This window comes from Botryllus schlosseri, chromosome 5, assembly GCF_051294905.1.
Source record: "Botryllus schlosseri isolate E-star chromosome 5, Bs_hap1, whole genome shotgun sequence".
Taxonomy (NCBI): Eukaryota; Metazoa; Chordata; class Ascidiacea; order Stolidobranchia; family Styelidae; genus Botryllus; species Botryllus schlosseri.
In genome coordinates this window covers 4,106,349-4,123,477 of record NC_137240.1, presented here as the reverse complement: position 1 = coordinate 4,123,477, position 17,129 = coordinate 4,106,349, and the positions used below count along the sequence as shown (strand labels likewise).

The 17,129-nt window shown below is 41.2% G+C and overlaps 2 protein-coding genes across 2 annotated transcripts in view; both read left to right on the top strand.

Annotated features, from left to right (window-relative positions):
• LOC145439972 (titin-like) overlaps positions 1–17,129 on the top strand; it is a 515,551-nt gene that overhangs the window by 23,110 nt on the left and 475,312 nt on the right. The window lies entirely within an intron of this gene.
• On the top strand, positions 3,894–6,174 carry LOC145439621 (hexokinase-4-like). The gene has a single exon (XM_080317132.1). It carries the CDS (start codon positions 4,076–4,078, stop codon positions 5,567–5,569), a length of 1,494 nt encoding a protein of 497 aa, XP_080173258.1. The 5' UTR covers positions 3,894–4,075; the 3' UTR covers positions 5,570–6,174.

The window sequence follows — 17,129 nt, the reverse complement described above, 5'->3', positions numbered from 1 at the left end:
CTTGGAGTCGCATGTTATATGGCCTAAAACTTGATTGTAGGTCTTGGTGGGTCGTAGCGCGGTAATGGCCTAATACCCAATAATAAAGATAAATGGCTTCTTGAATTCGCGCGCAGCGCGAGAAAATTTTGAAAAATTGGCATAAATTTTCAAAAAATACTTTAAGATTTATGCTAATTCACGAAATAATTTTGGGCCCCCTTCGAGCTCGCCTCCCCCCCAATTGAGGCGTTTGGGGTGCGGCAGTTACGGTGCTGGTGACGGACCCCGCGGACCACCCTCAAGTTTTAGTTCCTATTTAGTTCAATTATCGTGCAACCGTCATCTGTCTTGCGCAAATATCCGTCACTTGCAACCTGATTTTATCGCTTGTCAATTGATATTATCATCTTTTACTTTCATTCAGTGTGCATCATCATCATCATCATCATTGGTTTATTAGCAATTTTATCAGTTCAATACACCACAAAAATGCGATACAATGAAAAGACAGGAAGATGTCGAAGCGACAAGGAGTAGTCTATGGAATCTGACACCCACCTTGGCCTAGGCGATGTAAAGAGGAGGCATGCACACTGAATGAAAGTAAAGAAGATAGTATAGAAAAAGAATGCGACAAGAAATAGGGCGGCATGTCATGGGAAGCGAGATCGATAGGTCAGTCGTGGTCCGGTAATCTTGAGGATGGACTGTATTTATTTAGTAGTAATTGCTTGTATTTCGACTTGAATGTGGACATGCTCGTCGACTGTCGGATGGCCGGCGGGATACTGTTCCACACATCAGGTCCGGCATATTTGATGGAGCGATGATCTTTTCGGTCGATCATATGATATTTGGACGACGTGGACGCGCGTGTGTTGTACTTGTGCGCTTTTAATTCAGAGGTAAAGAAGTCATTGAACTATTCGGGGCAACGACCGCAGTGAAACTGATACATAAACTTGGCGATTTCTAGTTTCCGCATATCTTCTATGTGTAGGACGCCGAATCTCTTCAGCAGCGACTTATTTGATGGGCAGCCAGGCCCCTTTGGGGCCCTAGCTATGATTCGGAGTACTTTATGCAGTAGTTTCTGCAGTGGCTTGAGTGCAGTTTTACTGGCAGCCCCCCAACAGAGGATGTCATAATGTAACTTCGATTGAATTAAGGATTTAAAGAGTATCAGAAGAACCCATGCTGGCATGAAGCGCCCAAGGCTGTAGAACAGGCCGCACTTCGGTGATAATTTAGTTTCTAGGGACTGAATATGACTATTCCAGGACATGTTCGAGTCCAGTAAAACTCCGAGATATTTGGCATTATCTGTGTTGGAAACGGGCTGACCAGCGATATTAACGGTTAGGTTATTTTTTGAATTTACTGTCAGCAATTGCGATTTCGAGGCGTTTATGCAAAGGTTGTTCTGGGCCGTCCACTCATGGACTTTGGGCATTTGGTCACCAGTCAGGGCATCCAGCTCTGCCGTCGAAGATGCGGAAGAGAGGAGGTGAGTATCATCAGCGAACAGTGTGGTGTTCAATGAGGAGGTTTCAAAAATGTCGTTGACATATAAGGTGAAAAGGACCGGTCTAAGTACTGAGTCCTGGGGCACACCACAGGTCACCGGGTGAGGAGAGGACAAGGTGTCTGAGATCGCAACCATTTGTTGGCGTCCAGTGAGGTAACTTTTCATGAGCTCAAGTTGTGGGCCCCGAAGTCCGTAACGCGCCAATTTCGAGATGAGAATTTTATGATCTACGCCAGTGGTTCCCAACCTTTTTCGTCTCGTGCCCCCCTTGGCCGATATTTGAGCTAAAATTCCCCCCTATGAAAAAGTTGCCAGTGACTAAAAAAATGTGCTTTTTAACGTGCAACCATGTGTTGACTGAGCAATTTATGGCCAAACATATTCAGATATGTCCAAACTATGGCGAATGCAGACCGCACTACACTTTGGTAAAGTACAGTCAAATTTGACCTGTTTTTGACCGATCGGGTAGCCGCTGACAAAAAATAAATCACCAAGTCCGCTTGCTATGGACTTGAGTTGAATCGATGAATTTCGTACGGTATGTTTTTCACGTTAGCCCATATGTTGGCTAAAAAAGTTGACCAATTTCACTGGCGGCCTTTTGCTGAATTCGGCTTGACGTTTTCCTGCATAGTAGCAGTTTGGTCGAGAGGCGGACCCAACGAAATCGTCTCGTGAGCCTCACTTTATCCAGGAGTGTAATAGCTACGGAAGGCATTTAAACATATACCTAGCTTGAAATCCGCCAAAGAAACATACAATTGCAAAGAACTAATTTCTACTTGACACTTCTATACCATAAAAATCTAAAAACATTGTGAACCCAGTGTATCTTCCGATACAATACCAACGCCAGATTCCCCCCTAAAAATTTCAAAATTCCCCCTAAGGAGGGAATTCCCCCCCGGTTGGGAACCACTGATCTACGCAGTCAAACGCTTTTTTTAGGTCGAGAAAAATGCTACATCCCACATTTCGCTTCTCTGAGATATCATAGTACTGTTCGGCCACTGTTAGGAGGGCATGAGCGGTTTGGTGTTTGTTTCGGAAGCCATGCCTCCTTTTTACATCGCCTAGGCCCAGGTGAGTGTCCGATCTCAAAGACTACTCCTAGTCGTTTCGGCATCTCCATATCTTTCATTGTATTCCAGTCTTGTGATGTTTTGAAGTGATGAAATTTTATGAATAAACTTGAACTCATGGCTAGGTAGCTGGCGGCGAATGTAATATTAACGCCTGACGCTTCCGACGACACCTTTGAGCACGATCAAAACATATGGCACCAAAATTGAGAAACATATTTTTTCAATGAAGTTATCACTTCCAGACCGGTCATTTCTATATAGCAACTCATCTTCAAGATATTCTGGAATAGTCGTTATATCACAGGAGAAAATGGATTCCGTGATGAGGTTTTAATCACTTTTTTTGAGACATACTAGAAAAAAACTATTTTTTACAAACCTCAACAAAACATCTTCAAATCGCAATATGTTTGTATTGGCTATTGGCAATTAAAATGAGTTTATACAGTAGGATATTTAATTTCTTACGGCCATTATGTTGGTGTGCTTACTGAAGCACTAGCAGTTTGAAGCGACACTGCTTCGGGATTTCATGAACTTAAAAATTACAAATCTGTTATCAATAATTTTGCAAATTTTGAGTCTCGCGGGCGGCCTGAAAATGCTTCGCGGACCCCGACTGATCTAGGCTAAAGGGCAAGCAGGTTCGAAGTGATCGTACGCCGACAGAGTCGATCAACATATGATTCCTGATTCGTGTTAACTCTATGCTTGTATTTCGGTACATGCGAAAAGGTTCCGTCTCGAATACGTGATAGCCAACACGGATCCGGATGTATGATCCGCTGTGTTCATTGGTTTCGTAATGTTAGCTAGCGAATGACATTCTGCCTAGGTCATTGACATACGCGCATCGTTACTATCAGGTCTTGAATGAGTGAATGTGTATGAATCATCTCTCAGCAAACAGATGTACGTGAAAGACGACACGAAGCCATTCCTAACGTTGTTACGTATTTAGGTAGTGTGTTACAAAAGATGCAGTGAGACAGACAGCAATTTCGTTAGGTGTTTCCGATGTACTATGCTACTACGGCTATGTGTTGTAACAGAGCACTGCTATTGTTTGGACTGCATTCCATTTTGAAACGCTTTGATTAGGGCGCGACATTTTTCATTCCAATTTGTAACCACCCACTCAGTTGACCAATCATGATGCCACGCATGTCCTGCGAGCATTTTGATTGGACCGCACAGGTTGCGAAATACTAGGCGTATCGTAGGCGTGACCGGGGATAGACGAATTCTTACGGATACCTGGTGCTGTTTGATGCGGTTTCATAAGGCAGACTGTTGATGAATTGAGTTATATATAGACGACCCTACGTGAGTACGCGTATATTGATCGTTTTACCCTTCTAGACAGGTATTTAGGTGGTTACTATACTCGTCGTTCGTCATATATTAAACGATATCAGTACTGCGAGGAGGATTTATATCTGTGAACAGTACTACATCGAGACTTCGAATACGAAATATGAGTCAACTGAAAAAGACTACCAATCTTGCGAAAAACATGGCGGAACCATGCGCTTCAAAAATGGATTTTGAATCCGCCTTCAAACGTACACCGTCAGTAATATTTCATATTAAGCAGTCTATGCAAGACTTTCATTTATCAGACGAACAGCTTGAATCAGTCATGAAAAGAATGGGCCAGGAAATGGATAAAGGACTTCACAAAGAAACCAATCCCATGGCCAGCGTTAAAATGCTGCCGTCATTCGTCCAGACTATCGCAGATGGTACAGAGGATGGAATGTTTATCGCCTTGGACCTGGGTGGCACTAACTTCAGGGTGCTACTAGTAACTTTACGGGCCGGCGAAAAAGCGGAGATGGACAGTCAAATTTACAAAATGCCTCAAGGAATCATCACTGGTCCTGGAGATAAACTTTTCGACCACATTGCCGAATGCATGGCAGAATTTCTACACCGTCTTGACATGAGTGACAAACACTTACCAGTTGGATTTACATTCTCGTTCCCTTGCTTACAGCACCAACTTGATTCCGCCACCTTAATTACATGGACAAAAGGGTTCAGCGCGCCTGGTGTCGAAGGTAAAGATGTTGTCACTATGATGCGCGAAGCAATTCAGCGTCGTGGGGATTTGAAGCTTGAAATCTTGGCTTTAGTCAACGACACTGTCGGCACAATGATGAGCTGTGCGCATGACATCAGTGACTGCCTTGTAGGTCTTATTGTTGGCACTGGCACGAACTGTTGCTACATGGACAAAATGAAAAATGTTCAGGTACTCCCTGAAAGTGAAGGTGACATGTGCATTAATATGGAATGGGGGGCTTTTGGAGACGATGGTGTGTTGGATGATATCCGAAATGGGTATGATCGCGAACTTGACGAAAATTCAGTCAATAAAGGCAAACAACTTTACGAAAAAATGATCAGCGGAATGTATCTTGGTGAAATAGTTCGTCTCGTTCTCTGCAAGCTTACAGAACAGAATGTACTTTTCAATGGAGAGTTTTCTGATAACTTGAAAACTCCCGGAAAGTTTGAGACCGCTTACGTGTCTCAGATTGAGAGGAACGTCAAAAACGGATTTACCGCCATCCAGAACATTTTGTACAACATGGATCTCGGCGCTATGCATGCGGATTGTGAGATAGTCGAATATGTCTGCGAGGCGGTTTCTACGCGCGCCGCGTACTTGTGTGCGGCCGGAATTGCTGCGATTGCCAGAAAAATCAAAAATAACTATCCGGAAAAAGATCAAATGGAATTAACTGTCGGCGTCGATGGCACTGTTTACAAAAAGCACCCGACGTTCGCTACGAACCTCGCGTTTAAAGTAGACCAACTAACCGAGGGCAGTGGTGTCACAGTGAAGTTTGCGCTATCCTACGATGGAAGCGGAAAGGGCGCTGCCCTTATTGCCGCAGTAGCCGATAAGTCGAGGAAAAACAGCAAAAGCTATTCTCCCAAACGAGTGAAAACTGATGGCTGAATCTAAATGCGTTGAACAGTATCACGTTTCAGATGTTGTCGAAAGGAATCTGTCCATCGTAGTGTACTTGACAGTGATGGTTCCTGTAATGGATTAGAACATTGTCAAAAAATGTTGATTATTTTCTTTTTTACTGTTTCAATATTTATATCTCACTATAATACTTATAAAACCACATAAAATCATCGTTTCAATTTTCAATTAGACATCGTACACAGGCTACTGCAAGTAGAATACACATGAAAAAGATTAAGCTTCGAACACTACCAAGCACATTTCTATATTATAGCTCGATAGTTCTTCAATTTTGTATTTCACGTCTTACTGTGGACATAATGGATGTGCTTAACATCTTAGCTATGATCACAGATATAAACAGCTTATGAAAATTGAGTTCCACTGAATCCTATATTGTGTATGTAATATTTATTGGTGTGTATGTGCTATTTATTGCTCTTGCTCTTTCGCTGAATATTTATCATGCACGATTTCGTTTTGATCTACCCTGATTGCTAAGGCTGGAAGGTTCTTTATGCCATAGGTAGCTTGTCACGTCATATCCCATTGTGAGGGGTACATTTCCAATAGATTTGGCCTGCATCTGATATCTTATGTAGGGCGGGCTTGGGGTAAGGAAGGGAGATTTTATATTACCCGTTGGCAGATGCATATCCAAATCCAGAGTCTGACAACTGGAAACTTCAGCTTCTCCTAATTAGATTTGAATTATAGCTACATCTATTCCAAATTAGACTAGAATTAGAATCCTAGCTGCGCAGGTTCTTCAAGATTGGATTAGACTTATAGCTCCACAGCTTTTAAGGGATTGGACTAGAATTAGCGAAAACTTGAAAATTGAACCAAGTTCAGTTATATCATTCTCATAAGCATGAGAATTGCAAATGTCTGTTCAGCAAACGTGGCTCGTTTCGCGCTATACAGCTAAGACATTGTTTAAAGCATGTTTAAACGAAGGCCTTTTTCAAAAAAAAAATTGTCTTTTTTTCAAGTTGTGAAATCAGGCCATAATTGTGTAAATACTTTCCAATAAACCTTCTTGTATGGGCCTACGTACTATTTCCACCCGACATAGCCGACGTATATTATATGGGGTGGTTGGAACTCTCAAAATAGTCGGTTCAACGGCTATAGTACGTAGATATTTCGTCAAAGGAGCTGTATTTACCCTATATTTTCAATTGTCAATGTATTGCCATTATGACGTCACAATTGAATATTCGTAACTGTATGGCTTTAACAAAACAAAAAAGCACAAAAACATGTTTTAAACAAGGGCCTTGTTTAAAACATCTTTGTTTTAAATCGATTTTTGTTTTGAATGCAAGCCTAGTTCTGTTCCATTTCAGGAAAACCAGAAACTAGATTAGAGCGGTGGCTCGTAAGCTTTTTGCACCGCGAGTAAATCTGCGGTTATTTCAGCTCGCGACCCAAACCTCACGCATAGAAATCAATACATTTTTAATGTTAGCATGCTACGTATTTACGGGCTTGTATGAAATAGAGAAGGCGCAGACTACCAGTTGTACGCAATTCAGTTCTATGAAACCTGTGTGACGCACGCGATTTCGAATCGGGGTGCATTATTTTCCTCTACGGGCATCACATTTATATTGCGGAGCTCAAATTGCAAGGACGAGACTATTCGGTGCCGACCATCTCGAAGATCGGACAATCAAGATTGAAGGTTTTGGCCAACCAGCAACGGTCATTTTGGGTCAAAGTTTTATCGGATTTATCAGGCGTTTCACCGCATGTCTTCATGTGTTCCGGCGCGGGCGGAACGAGCATCTTCGAAATACCGTTTCGCACCCCATTTCTGTAAATTAAGCGTATTAAAAAACATCGGCTGCGGAGTTACGACCGCACAAATTAGATCTTTCCAGAGAAACCAAACAAATCTTATACATCAGACCAATTTGTGTAATTCAAAGGTCAGCATATTTTAATGATCCCTCCATTGTGGCAACGACTTTTCTGCGTGTCTCACTTATGCAGTGACCTTGTATATGTACAAACCAAGCACTGGATATCGCGCGAAGAAATTTAGCAATCTTTTAATGTAGTCGCACTCATCGCGACCCATATTTTCAGAATCGCTGGATTAGACCATAAATATACCTCACAAATTAGATTAGATTAAACCGGAATTTCGCTCTAATCAGTGTACCGTTAATCAGACAACTTTTATAATAATTATCTAGTTGTCCAAGTCTGTCCTGATCATAACGTTATATGTATTGTTAGTTGTCAAATTGGTGCGCCTGATCCAAGTTTACCATGCGCATGCCCATACCAGAAGGGCTTGGAAAGAGATACTGCTACCCACGGGCAGCATTCTAGAAGTATATAGCCATTGATTTGTTCCCTTTAAGATGTATTCCACCAATTGACGCTGTCGTTATGAGGCTATTTATATACATAGTAGTGTTACCATATTTTGGAAATCTGAAAAGAGGACACATGGTAACTTTTTTTGCACTTCGTGGTCGGTTGACTAAAAAAATGTCAACTTTCCTGCTCAGCTCCCAAAATGCAGTTTTCTTTCACATTATCAGTTGGTTGACTGAAAAAATAAATAAAAAAAAAGGTCAACTTTCCGGCTCAGCTCCCGACATAACCGCCGGAGCGTTACTGCAGCGCGATTTACTGTATCTCAATCGAATTTTTATCTATATTTAACCAATAATCTCAAAAAAGAAGACAAAATCTAAAAAACAGGATATTTGGACGTTCTCCAAGGACACTTTCAAAAAAGTCAGAAGACATCACCACAGCCATGGAAAAATCTACGGAAGACCCACAGCTGCAACACTAATAGGTTGCAGGCTCCATCTGCGATCGAGGTCGAAAGGAAAGAAAAGGTCGTAGTTTATTTTTGTCCCTGATGTTTTTGAGGCATATACACCGACTCATGATACACATACACGCGATCTGCGCATATGCATACCATGAGTACATGATGTGCATATGCCGCTGGACAAGGAAGCGCAGATATAGCCTTTACAGCTTTCTAAGTCATGCACTACCCCTCCATGCTATCCCAGTAATGCATGAGCGCCAAGCAGGGAAGCCATGGATACCAGTGTTACTAATCAGGTCTTTGGTCTGACCCGGCCGGGAATCGAACCCACGACCTTCCAATCAAGAAGCCGGACGCTTAACCATTACGCTATCTTGTCGGTGATTCTATAATCTCTTCCCAAGTGCTGGAAGTTTATTTGATCTGGGCACCTCGTCGCCACCTGATCTACGTAACTGATGTCTTTGTTAAGTCGAGAACCGCGCTGTACTATATACGTCGACAACTGCGGAATCATAATAAAATAATATTGGGCTGGTGTAAATGATCATTGTGGTCGAAAACACAATGAATATAAACGAACAACAACAATCTACGCTAGTCAAAAACCTTACATAGACCTAGAGCACTTTATTGGCTTCCACTCAGTGCGTACAGACAGATGTCACACTAATTTTCGCTGAAATTGTAGCGATTTGTTTTTGTTCCGCATTCATTCGAATACGAGTCTCCTCTGTCTCATTGGTGTACCGTGATAGTATTATCGCACGGGTACGCTGAGGCAAGAATGCAGCCGACCACATTCTGCCATATGACAAACTCCACGTTGAAACTCGTTTTAGAAAGATAAGTGTGTTGCCCCAAAAAAGACGCCCGTATAACGTGAACTATAAAAGTTGCCCTCCACTGAGTCAAGCACTCGTGACATTTTTATATACGTGCCTGGCAATTCATTTTTGAAGCCTCACAAAGTAATCCTAAATGTTTTGGCGGGATACAGTCGACGAAATTGTCTTCGCATGATTATACTACGTCAACGGGTACGTACTTTTACAATTGAAACGAGATTGCATACTTCTAGTGCAATTGGCAGAGGGAGCGCGCCTCCGCGCAGATATTCAATTCTGGTCTTGGTTCGTTTTCGTTTTATTAGAAGTAGTATTTTCATCATCAATTCAAAACTAGAGATGTCTACGGCAAGGTTGTTACGGGAGTTCGGGACCAATAATTGGGATTTTGCATAAATGGTACCCGTCCACTCATGCACTTTGCGCATTTGATCACAGGCGAGGTGAGTATCGCCAGCGAACGGTGTGGTACTCAATGAGCAGGTGATAAATGATTACTGTGCAATTTCGCCATTGTGCTCGTCACGTAGTATTCATAGTAGGCCTATATACAATGTACTGTAATAATGTTATACAGGAGTAATTCAGTGTATTATTCACGTGCCGATAAGGTATGTATTACATGGAACAAAGACCATATAGCGTTACGCAAGCTGTAAGCAGTATAGAACAATAGCTCAGTGGTTACACAACGTAAGATTATATACCTCCATGTGGGCTTATCCCCCTCGCTGTAGTATTGTAAATCTAAAAATACTCCAGTAAACGTGAATATCGTATCGTGTTCTCTTTACTAGTATGATATGTTTCATTAATTATAAAACTTTACAAAGCCTGCTACACAATCCAAAACATCACGTGATTGCAATGCTATGTAGAGATACATTCCAAGTCCTTCAAACTTTTTTGACACGCCCCCCTTTTTGATAGTGAAAGATTTCTCACCCCTCTTATCGTCATATAATAAAATCTAACCGGGACGCTGGCAACCTCAACAGATAGTTTGATGGCATGGAACGTTATTACTGTTGACGAGAGAATTCTAAAATATGAAATTAGGACTATATATAGAGAAGTAAGTGTGATTTGGAGGTAAATCGCTCGGAGCACGATAAAAATTATCAGTTGACCGCTGCTTCCCGCCTCCTTCAGATGCCTTCACCCCCTCCCCCGTTTGAGAAACACTGATTTAGTGATTGATACCACTTTTTTGCTTGTTGCGTAATGAATCCTAAATTCAAATGATCCGCAAAGCCTGCTGTCTGCCGAACACTGCCGTCCACTATTGCTATTGGTAAGAAGGTAGACATCCCTGGTGGAACACTTCTACGGAACACACCCTATACTCCAAAACGGATGTTGAAAATAGGCGTGCACACTGCACATAGTGACATGTACGACAGTGTTGTGATGACTCGAGTCATGACTTGACTTGAGTCAGACTCGAGTCAACTTTTTCGTATGACTTGACTTGACTCGAGTCACTTCGCAAAAATGACTTGACTTGACTTGACTCGGAGCTTTAGAAATCTGCATTGACTCGTGACTCGGAACAAAATTTACGAGTCAATTACAAGTCATTAAGTAAACAATGTCGAATAAATCAATGTATCTTTTGTATGTTCGAATTGTTCAAGATACGCCGGTGTCACTTGTGAGAGCAACCAGTCATTCACTGATCCTCCATTGCTACATCACAAATAAATTGACCGCAAATGAAACAATCACAGTTTACGTTGTCGTACCAGTAGTAGATTAATCAAATAACAATGTGTCTTTGTTTCTTAGACGGCTCAATGCTCACGTTGCGCATTGCTCAGTTTTGCCAACACTCTCGTATGATTTAAATCGAACAAGTATAGTCTGTGCGTTTATTTTCTTAGGGATGTAAAGATGGCTATTGTGTGGCAATCGTACCACATCAATTTGTTTCAACTTCTCGGGGCATCGTATTCGGTCCTACATTTTGGCTGATAGCAACTGACTGTAGCATGTAACTGTACAGCTACTCACGTATTCTAATAGCAGTTCTACGTGTGCGTGGGCTATGCAACGTCTTTTTACATGTTTATTTAACGTTATATTGGTTATTTGACTCAAGATAAAGGGCCAATTAATCTGTCTTTCACACACCTGGCAAAACGTAATGACTTTGAATCATCACTCATACTTCGAAATTCAATTTGACTCGAATTGTGACTTGACTCGTGACTTGACTTGAATTGACTCGACTTGACTCGAGTCACCTCCAAAAAACGGGTGACTTGACTTGACACGAGTCACCTTCGAAAATCGATAGACTTGACTTGACTCGAGTCAAAATGTGCAATGACTCGAGATGACTCATGACTCGAAGGTAGTGACTTGATCCCAACACTGATGTACGAACAGTTTTAATATAGGGTTACAATATTCTGGACGTATAGTAACCTCAATTAATCACACAAGATCAGTATTGAGTAAGTAATTGGGGGTAAATGGTAAGCCGTATCATAGGCTTAGCCAGAAGGGACCTAAATGGGTCATGCTCCCCGAAATTTTGGTTAATTAACATAAGGTGGAGTATTGTTGGGCAGATGTATTCCAGTTTGAAATAAAGCGTAAGTAGATTATATAATTGTCGAGTACACGCGTCTCCCGATAAATAAACATCAAAAATAAGCCTGAATAAAAATACGCATGATGTACAGATCTTAATCTAACTGCATTGTTTTGTGCTGCCTGCGGTGCGGAACAATTAGGCATCAGCTGTTCAACGCCAAAAAGACACACCAAGACACCAAGGCAGGTCCTCCAATAAGGGCCCAAGACCATCGTTTTATTACTATATTTCTCCATAAAATGAAGGGGGTCATTTAGCTCATTAAATGTTTTGGTCCCCTCCTCAATTGTTGTTTCTGGCTACGACCTTGAGCCGTATACGACCCGTAAATTAACGGTATGGAGAACACACTCTTAAGTGCCCACTTGCATTTCGTTCCGAATAACTGTTCAGGTGAACTGGCCATGATTAATGGTTTCCGTATAATCAGACGACTTTCACTCCAACCGCGAATAGGGAAAGTTTATTCCGATTTAACGTACGACAGTTGCGCAAATTTAACAATGCATCAAAAAAGGGTTCAAAGAACAAAAACCATTGATGTATCAAAACGGAAACATTACAGTGAGGGCGATTTTTTGACATTGCATAAAAGGTAAAAAATTTGTCAAAATTGTAGCGTTAGGTCAAAAAATTGTCAAAATTGTTTACAAAGTAAAAAAATGTTTGTAACCTGCATTTTGTTTGTATCGTAGATGTTTGCAATTCATTCTTAGTAGGGACAGAATCTCGGAAAGTATTTTTCGTTGTTCTGCAACATATTTTAATTATTTCTTCCATAACGCGTGATGTAACTACTTCCTACTTGAATTCTACAGGTCCAGATTTCGTTAAAATAAAGTTTGTTTTCAATCCAAATTACTTCATTCCAACGAGATAGCACAATTCTAACATTATGTGCGAAAACACTTAATTTACATACATGAGGGCAATATTTTGTTAAAATCAAGTTTTTTAACGTAAAAAATGACAATATGTTCATTTTTACGTCAAAATCTTCCGTGTTTTACGTAAAAAAATCACCATGATTAAAATGAATTTGTATTGTAAGTCAGTGTGTCTTCTGTTGTTCTTTCACAGACACCAGTACAGAAATGCGAGGTGTCACCTTGGAAATTGTCATCGTATTGTTTGGTCGAAACGTAACAGCGCCAATACCAATTGCTTGATAAGAATATAGATATTGGAGATAGAATGGCATTTCAGAAGGACGGAGTTTCGATTTGGAACTCAAACCTCCCCTGGTACGCCACCCAGTGTTGGGATCAAGTCACTACCTTCGAGTCACGAGTCATTGCAGATTTTGACTCGAGTCAAGTCAAGTCAATCGATTTTCGAAGGTGACTCGAGTCAAGTCAAGTCAAGTCACTCGATTTTTTGAGGTGACTCGAGTCAAGTCGAGTCAAGTGAAGTAAAGTCACGAGTCAAGTCACAATTCAAGTCAAATTGAATTTTCGAAGTGATGATTCAAATTTCAAAGTCATAACATTTTGCCAGCTGTGTGAAAGACAGATTAATTAGCCATTTATCTTGAATCAAACAAAGAATATAAAGTTAAATCGACATGCAAAAAGGCGTTGTATCGAACACGCATACGCAGAACTGCTAATAAAATACGTGAGTAACTGTATACAGTTACGTGCTGCAGTCTGTTATTATCAGCCAAAATAGATGATCGAATACGAAGCCTCGAGAAGTTCAAACAAATTCATATGGTAGAATACACTACCCATTCACACATTCGTGAGAATATAAACCCATGGTTATATTCATTCGATTTAAATCATACAAGAGGTTTGATAATGGTGAACATACTGCGCAATGTAAGCATTGAGCCGTCTACCAAACAGAGATACGTTGGTATTAATCTACTACTACTACGGCAGCGTAAGCTGTGATCATTTCGTTTGCGGCCAATTTATTTGTGATGTAACAATGGAGGACTTGTGAAACGTACGATCAGTGAAAGACTGTTTGCTGTCACAAAGTGGTACCGGCGTATCGCGAATAATCCGAGCATACACATGATACAGTGATAAAATCGACACCGCATTTACTTATTGATGACTTGAAATTGACTCGTAAATTTTGCTTCGAGTCACGAGTCAATCCACATTTCTGAAGCGCCGAGTCAAGTCAAATCAAGTCACTTCTGCAAAGTGACTCGAGTCAAGTCAAGTCATACGGAAAAGTTGACTCGAGTCTGACTCGAGTCAAGTCATGACTCGAGTCATCCCAACACTGACGCTACCGCAGACAATTTAACAATCACAATAGTCACAATTCCGCTACTGACCAGGCCTAATTGCATGCAGCTAATGATTGCAAAGATCAATACGAATCAGATCTCAGCTGAGTGTGGGTCTTGACCTCCATGGAACCCCTGAGACTGGCTCATGGAATCCACACTCGACAGTGTTGCATTGAACACCGACTGCGGTTGCTATCCGGTGTTCTAGTCAGTACGATTTTCCGGATAATGAGATAACGTCTTGAGAGCAGTAAACCATGGAACGGGGTTTCCGTGGAGACCAAAGTGTGGTCCATCCTCAAGATTACCCGGACCACGACTGACCTATCGATCTCGCTTTCCATGACATGCCGCCCTATTTCTTGTCGCATTCTTTTTCTATACTATCTTCTTTACTTTCATTCAGTGTGCATGCCTCCTCTTTACATCGCCTAGGCCAGAGGTCTCAAACTCAAATGTGCTCGCGGGCCAATTTCTTAGTTTTAATGACGCCGCGGGCCGCACCACCAATAATAGGGATGTTCAACGCAGAATTTCCAAGTAGGCCTTGTTTGACGGGAGCTTGAAGACAGGCATTCCACAAACTTCATGGAAATGTAATTTACTATTGTGTTATTCACGCTTGACACGGAAAATCATATTTTCAAATATTTGAATAAAATTGTTTTTATGCCGGGCATTATTTGTTCAAATAATTATTTGTTCAGTTGAATATAGGCCTAATTCCACAATGCATCTCGTACCCCATGATGTGTAAGAACCCATGGAATAGAAATGTCCAATCACCGATGAATTCATTGGTGTTACAGCTGTGGAGCGTACTACTATACCTTACTTGCCACCGATAATAACATGGATAAAGACATCGGAAAACACCAAGCATGTAACCAACTATACGTCGCGGGGGTCGCATAATGCCGATGGTTGCCATACTGACATGATTAGATAGCTATATATACCCTACGCAACGCAAGCTATACGACCTTTTGATATATTACTATTCCCCATGACAGTTTCATAGATTGTTGCATCCGTAGGATTGCCAAGTCACCGTTTCGAGTCGCAAGTCCTTCTCCGATTTTAACGTTTGATTCGACTCAACTCGGGTAATTTTTATTTAATCACGCAGTCAATCCGAAATCGAGTAATTTTACGAAAGATCGCACAAAACCAAATCACAATTTTCAGTCACGAATCATCAACGGACCATGCTTTATCATCGTGAACTAGAAATGTGACGTAATAGCTGATCCTCTACCGCATGGTAGCTTTTAAAAGTGATGTGATAGTGTAGCTTGTTGAGATCTCAGTGTTTTTATAGCAGTGTTTGGGTGAACCTCAAGTTATTATATCTAAAAAAGATATGTGGCACTGGAATATATTGTCGAATACTTGAAATTCCAAAATGCCGTAGAGGGCCGCACAAAATGCTCTCGCGGGCCGCGTGTTTGAGACCTCTGGCCTAGGCCAAGGTGGGTGTCAGATTCCATAGACTACTCCTTGTCGCTTCGACATCTTCCTGTCTTTTCATTGTATCGCATTTTTGTGGTGTATTGAACTGATAAAATTGCTAATAAACCAATGATGATGATGATGAAACTCAGCGAAAATGATACAAGTAACAGCGTGTTACAATTGCTCCTGACACGCTCGACCATGATTATTGTCTCAGTATGGTACCTTCCCGTCGACGCAAGTTCTAGTTTTCCCATCATCACGGTAGACGATGGTAACATTGTTCCAGCTACATATATTACATTGTAACCACTTGAGGTAATTCGTCCGAACAAATTATTCCAGACCAGAAAATATTTATTCAAGTGTCCAAAATGTCATTTTTTCAAATTTTTTCGGGGTTTCGCGTCGTCGCTCAACGAAACTTTAGGTATGTTGGGAGACATAACTGCTGCACGTGCACTCTAAATTTCAATGTGATTTCTCCATCCTACTAGCGGTGGGGTCGATTGTTACATTTACCCCGTGTTACATTTGTCCCTGGTCTCCCCTAGTCCAAGTCGTTTCGACACATTCCTATCTTTTCATTGTATCGCAATTTTCGTGCTGTATAGAACTAGCTTTGCTAGTGTGACGTCATATTGATCAACAATGTGCTGATACCTCATTTTGAAATCCCCTAGTGGGCGCTAAAGAGCGCCCGGAATTTCTGTTGAAAAAATATGGCAACCCTATTTTAGAACAGACTGTGTTGTTTCAAAATACTAGTATTGTATTTCTCTCTCAAAATCAGTGTCACTGTCACTATCATTTTAGTAATATTTGCATCATTTCAAAACACCACAACACTGCGATTGCGATACAATGAAAAGATAGCAAGGTGTCGAAACGACTTGGAGAAGTCTTTGAAACCAGACACCCACCTGGACCTGGGCCCAAGCGATGTAAAAAAAGGCATGAACACAAAATGAAAAGTAAAGCAGAGAGTATAAAAGGCAAGTGACAAAATGAGGTGGCATGTGGCGGAAGGCAAGATCGATATGTTCGGTTATGGTCCGGCAATCTTGAAGGCGGACTAGTATTCATTTGGAAGAGGAAGGGAACAAGGAAAGCGGTAAAGTAAAAGGCAGTCGAAAGCTCAAGATCGACTATTTCATGGGGCATTAGGGCAAGATGGGTGTCGGATTAATAGACCGTATAAAGTTGTCATTTCGACATCCTCCTTAACTGTATCTGCGATGTAATCAACACATTAAGTCGCGCGTGGTATAGATTGTACAATTGTACATAATGTACATTGTGTGCCTTGAGCCGATGAAAATAATACAATCTCTGTGATTATGGAAAAATATGCGCCGCACAGTGGTTGAAACTGGTGATGTCCATATTTTCTGTTCGATTGTTGTTCTTGTCGCTTATCCTCTTACGTTATTTATCTTCGATTGCTATTCATTCAGTGTCTATATGCCTCATCTTTACATCGCCTACGCCTAGATGGGAGTCTGATTTCAAAGACTGCTCTAAGTCGTTTGGACATCTTCATATTATTTCATTGTATCGCAATCTTGTGATTTATTGGTCGG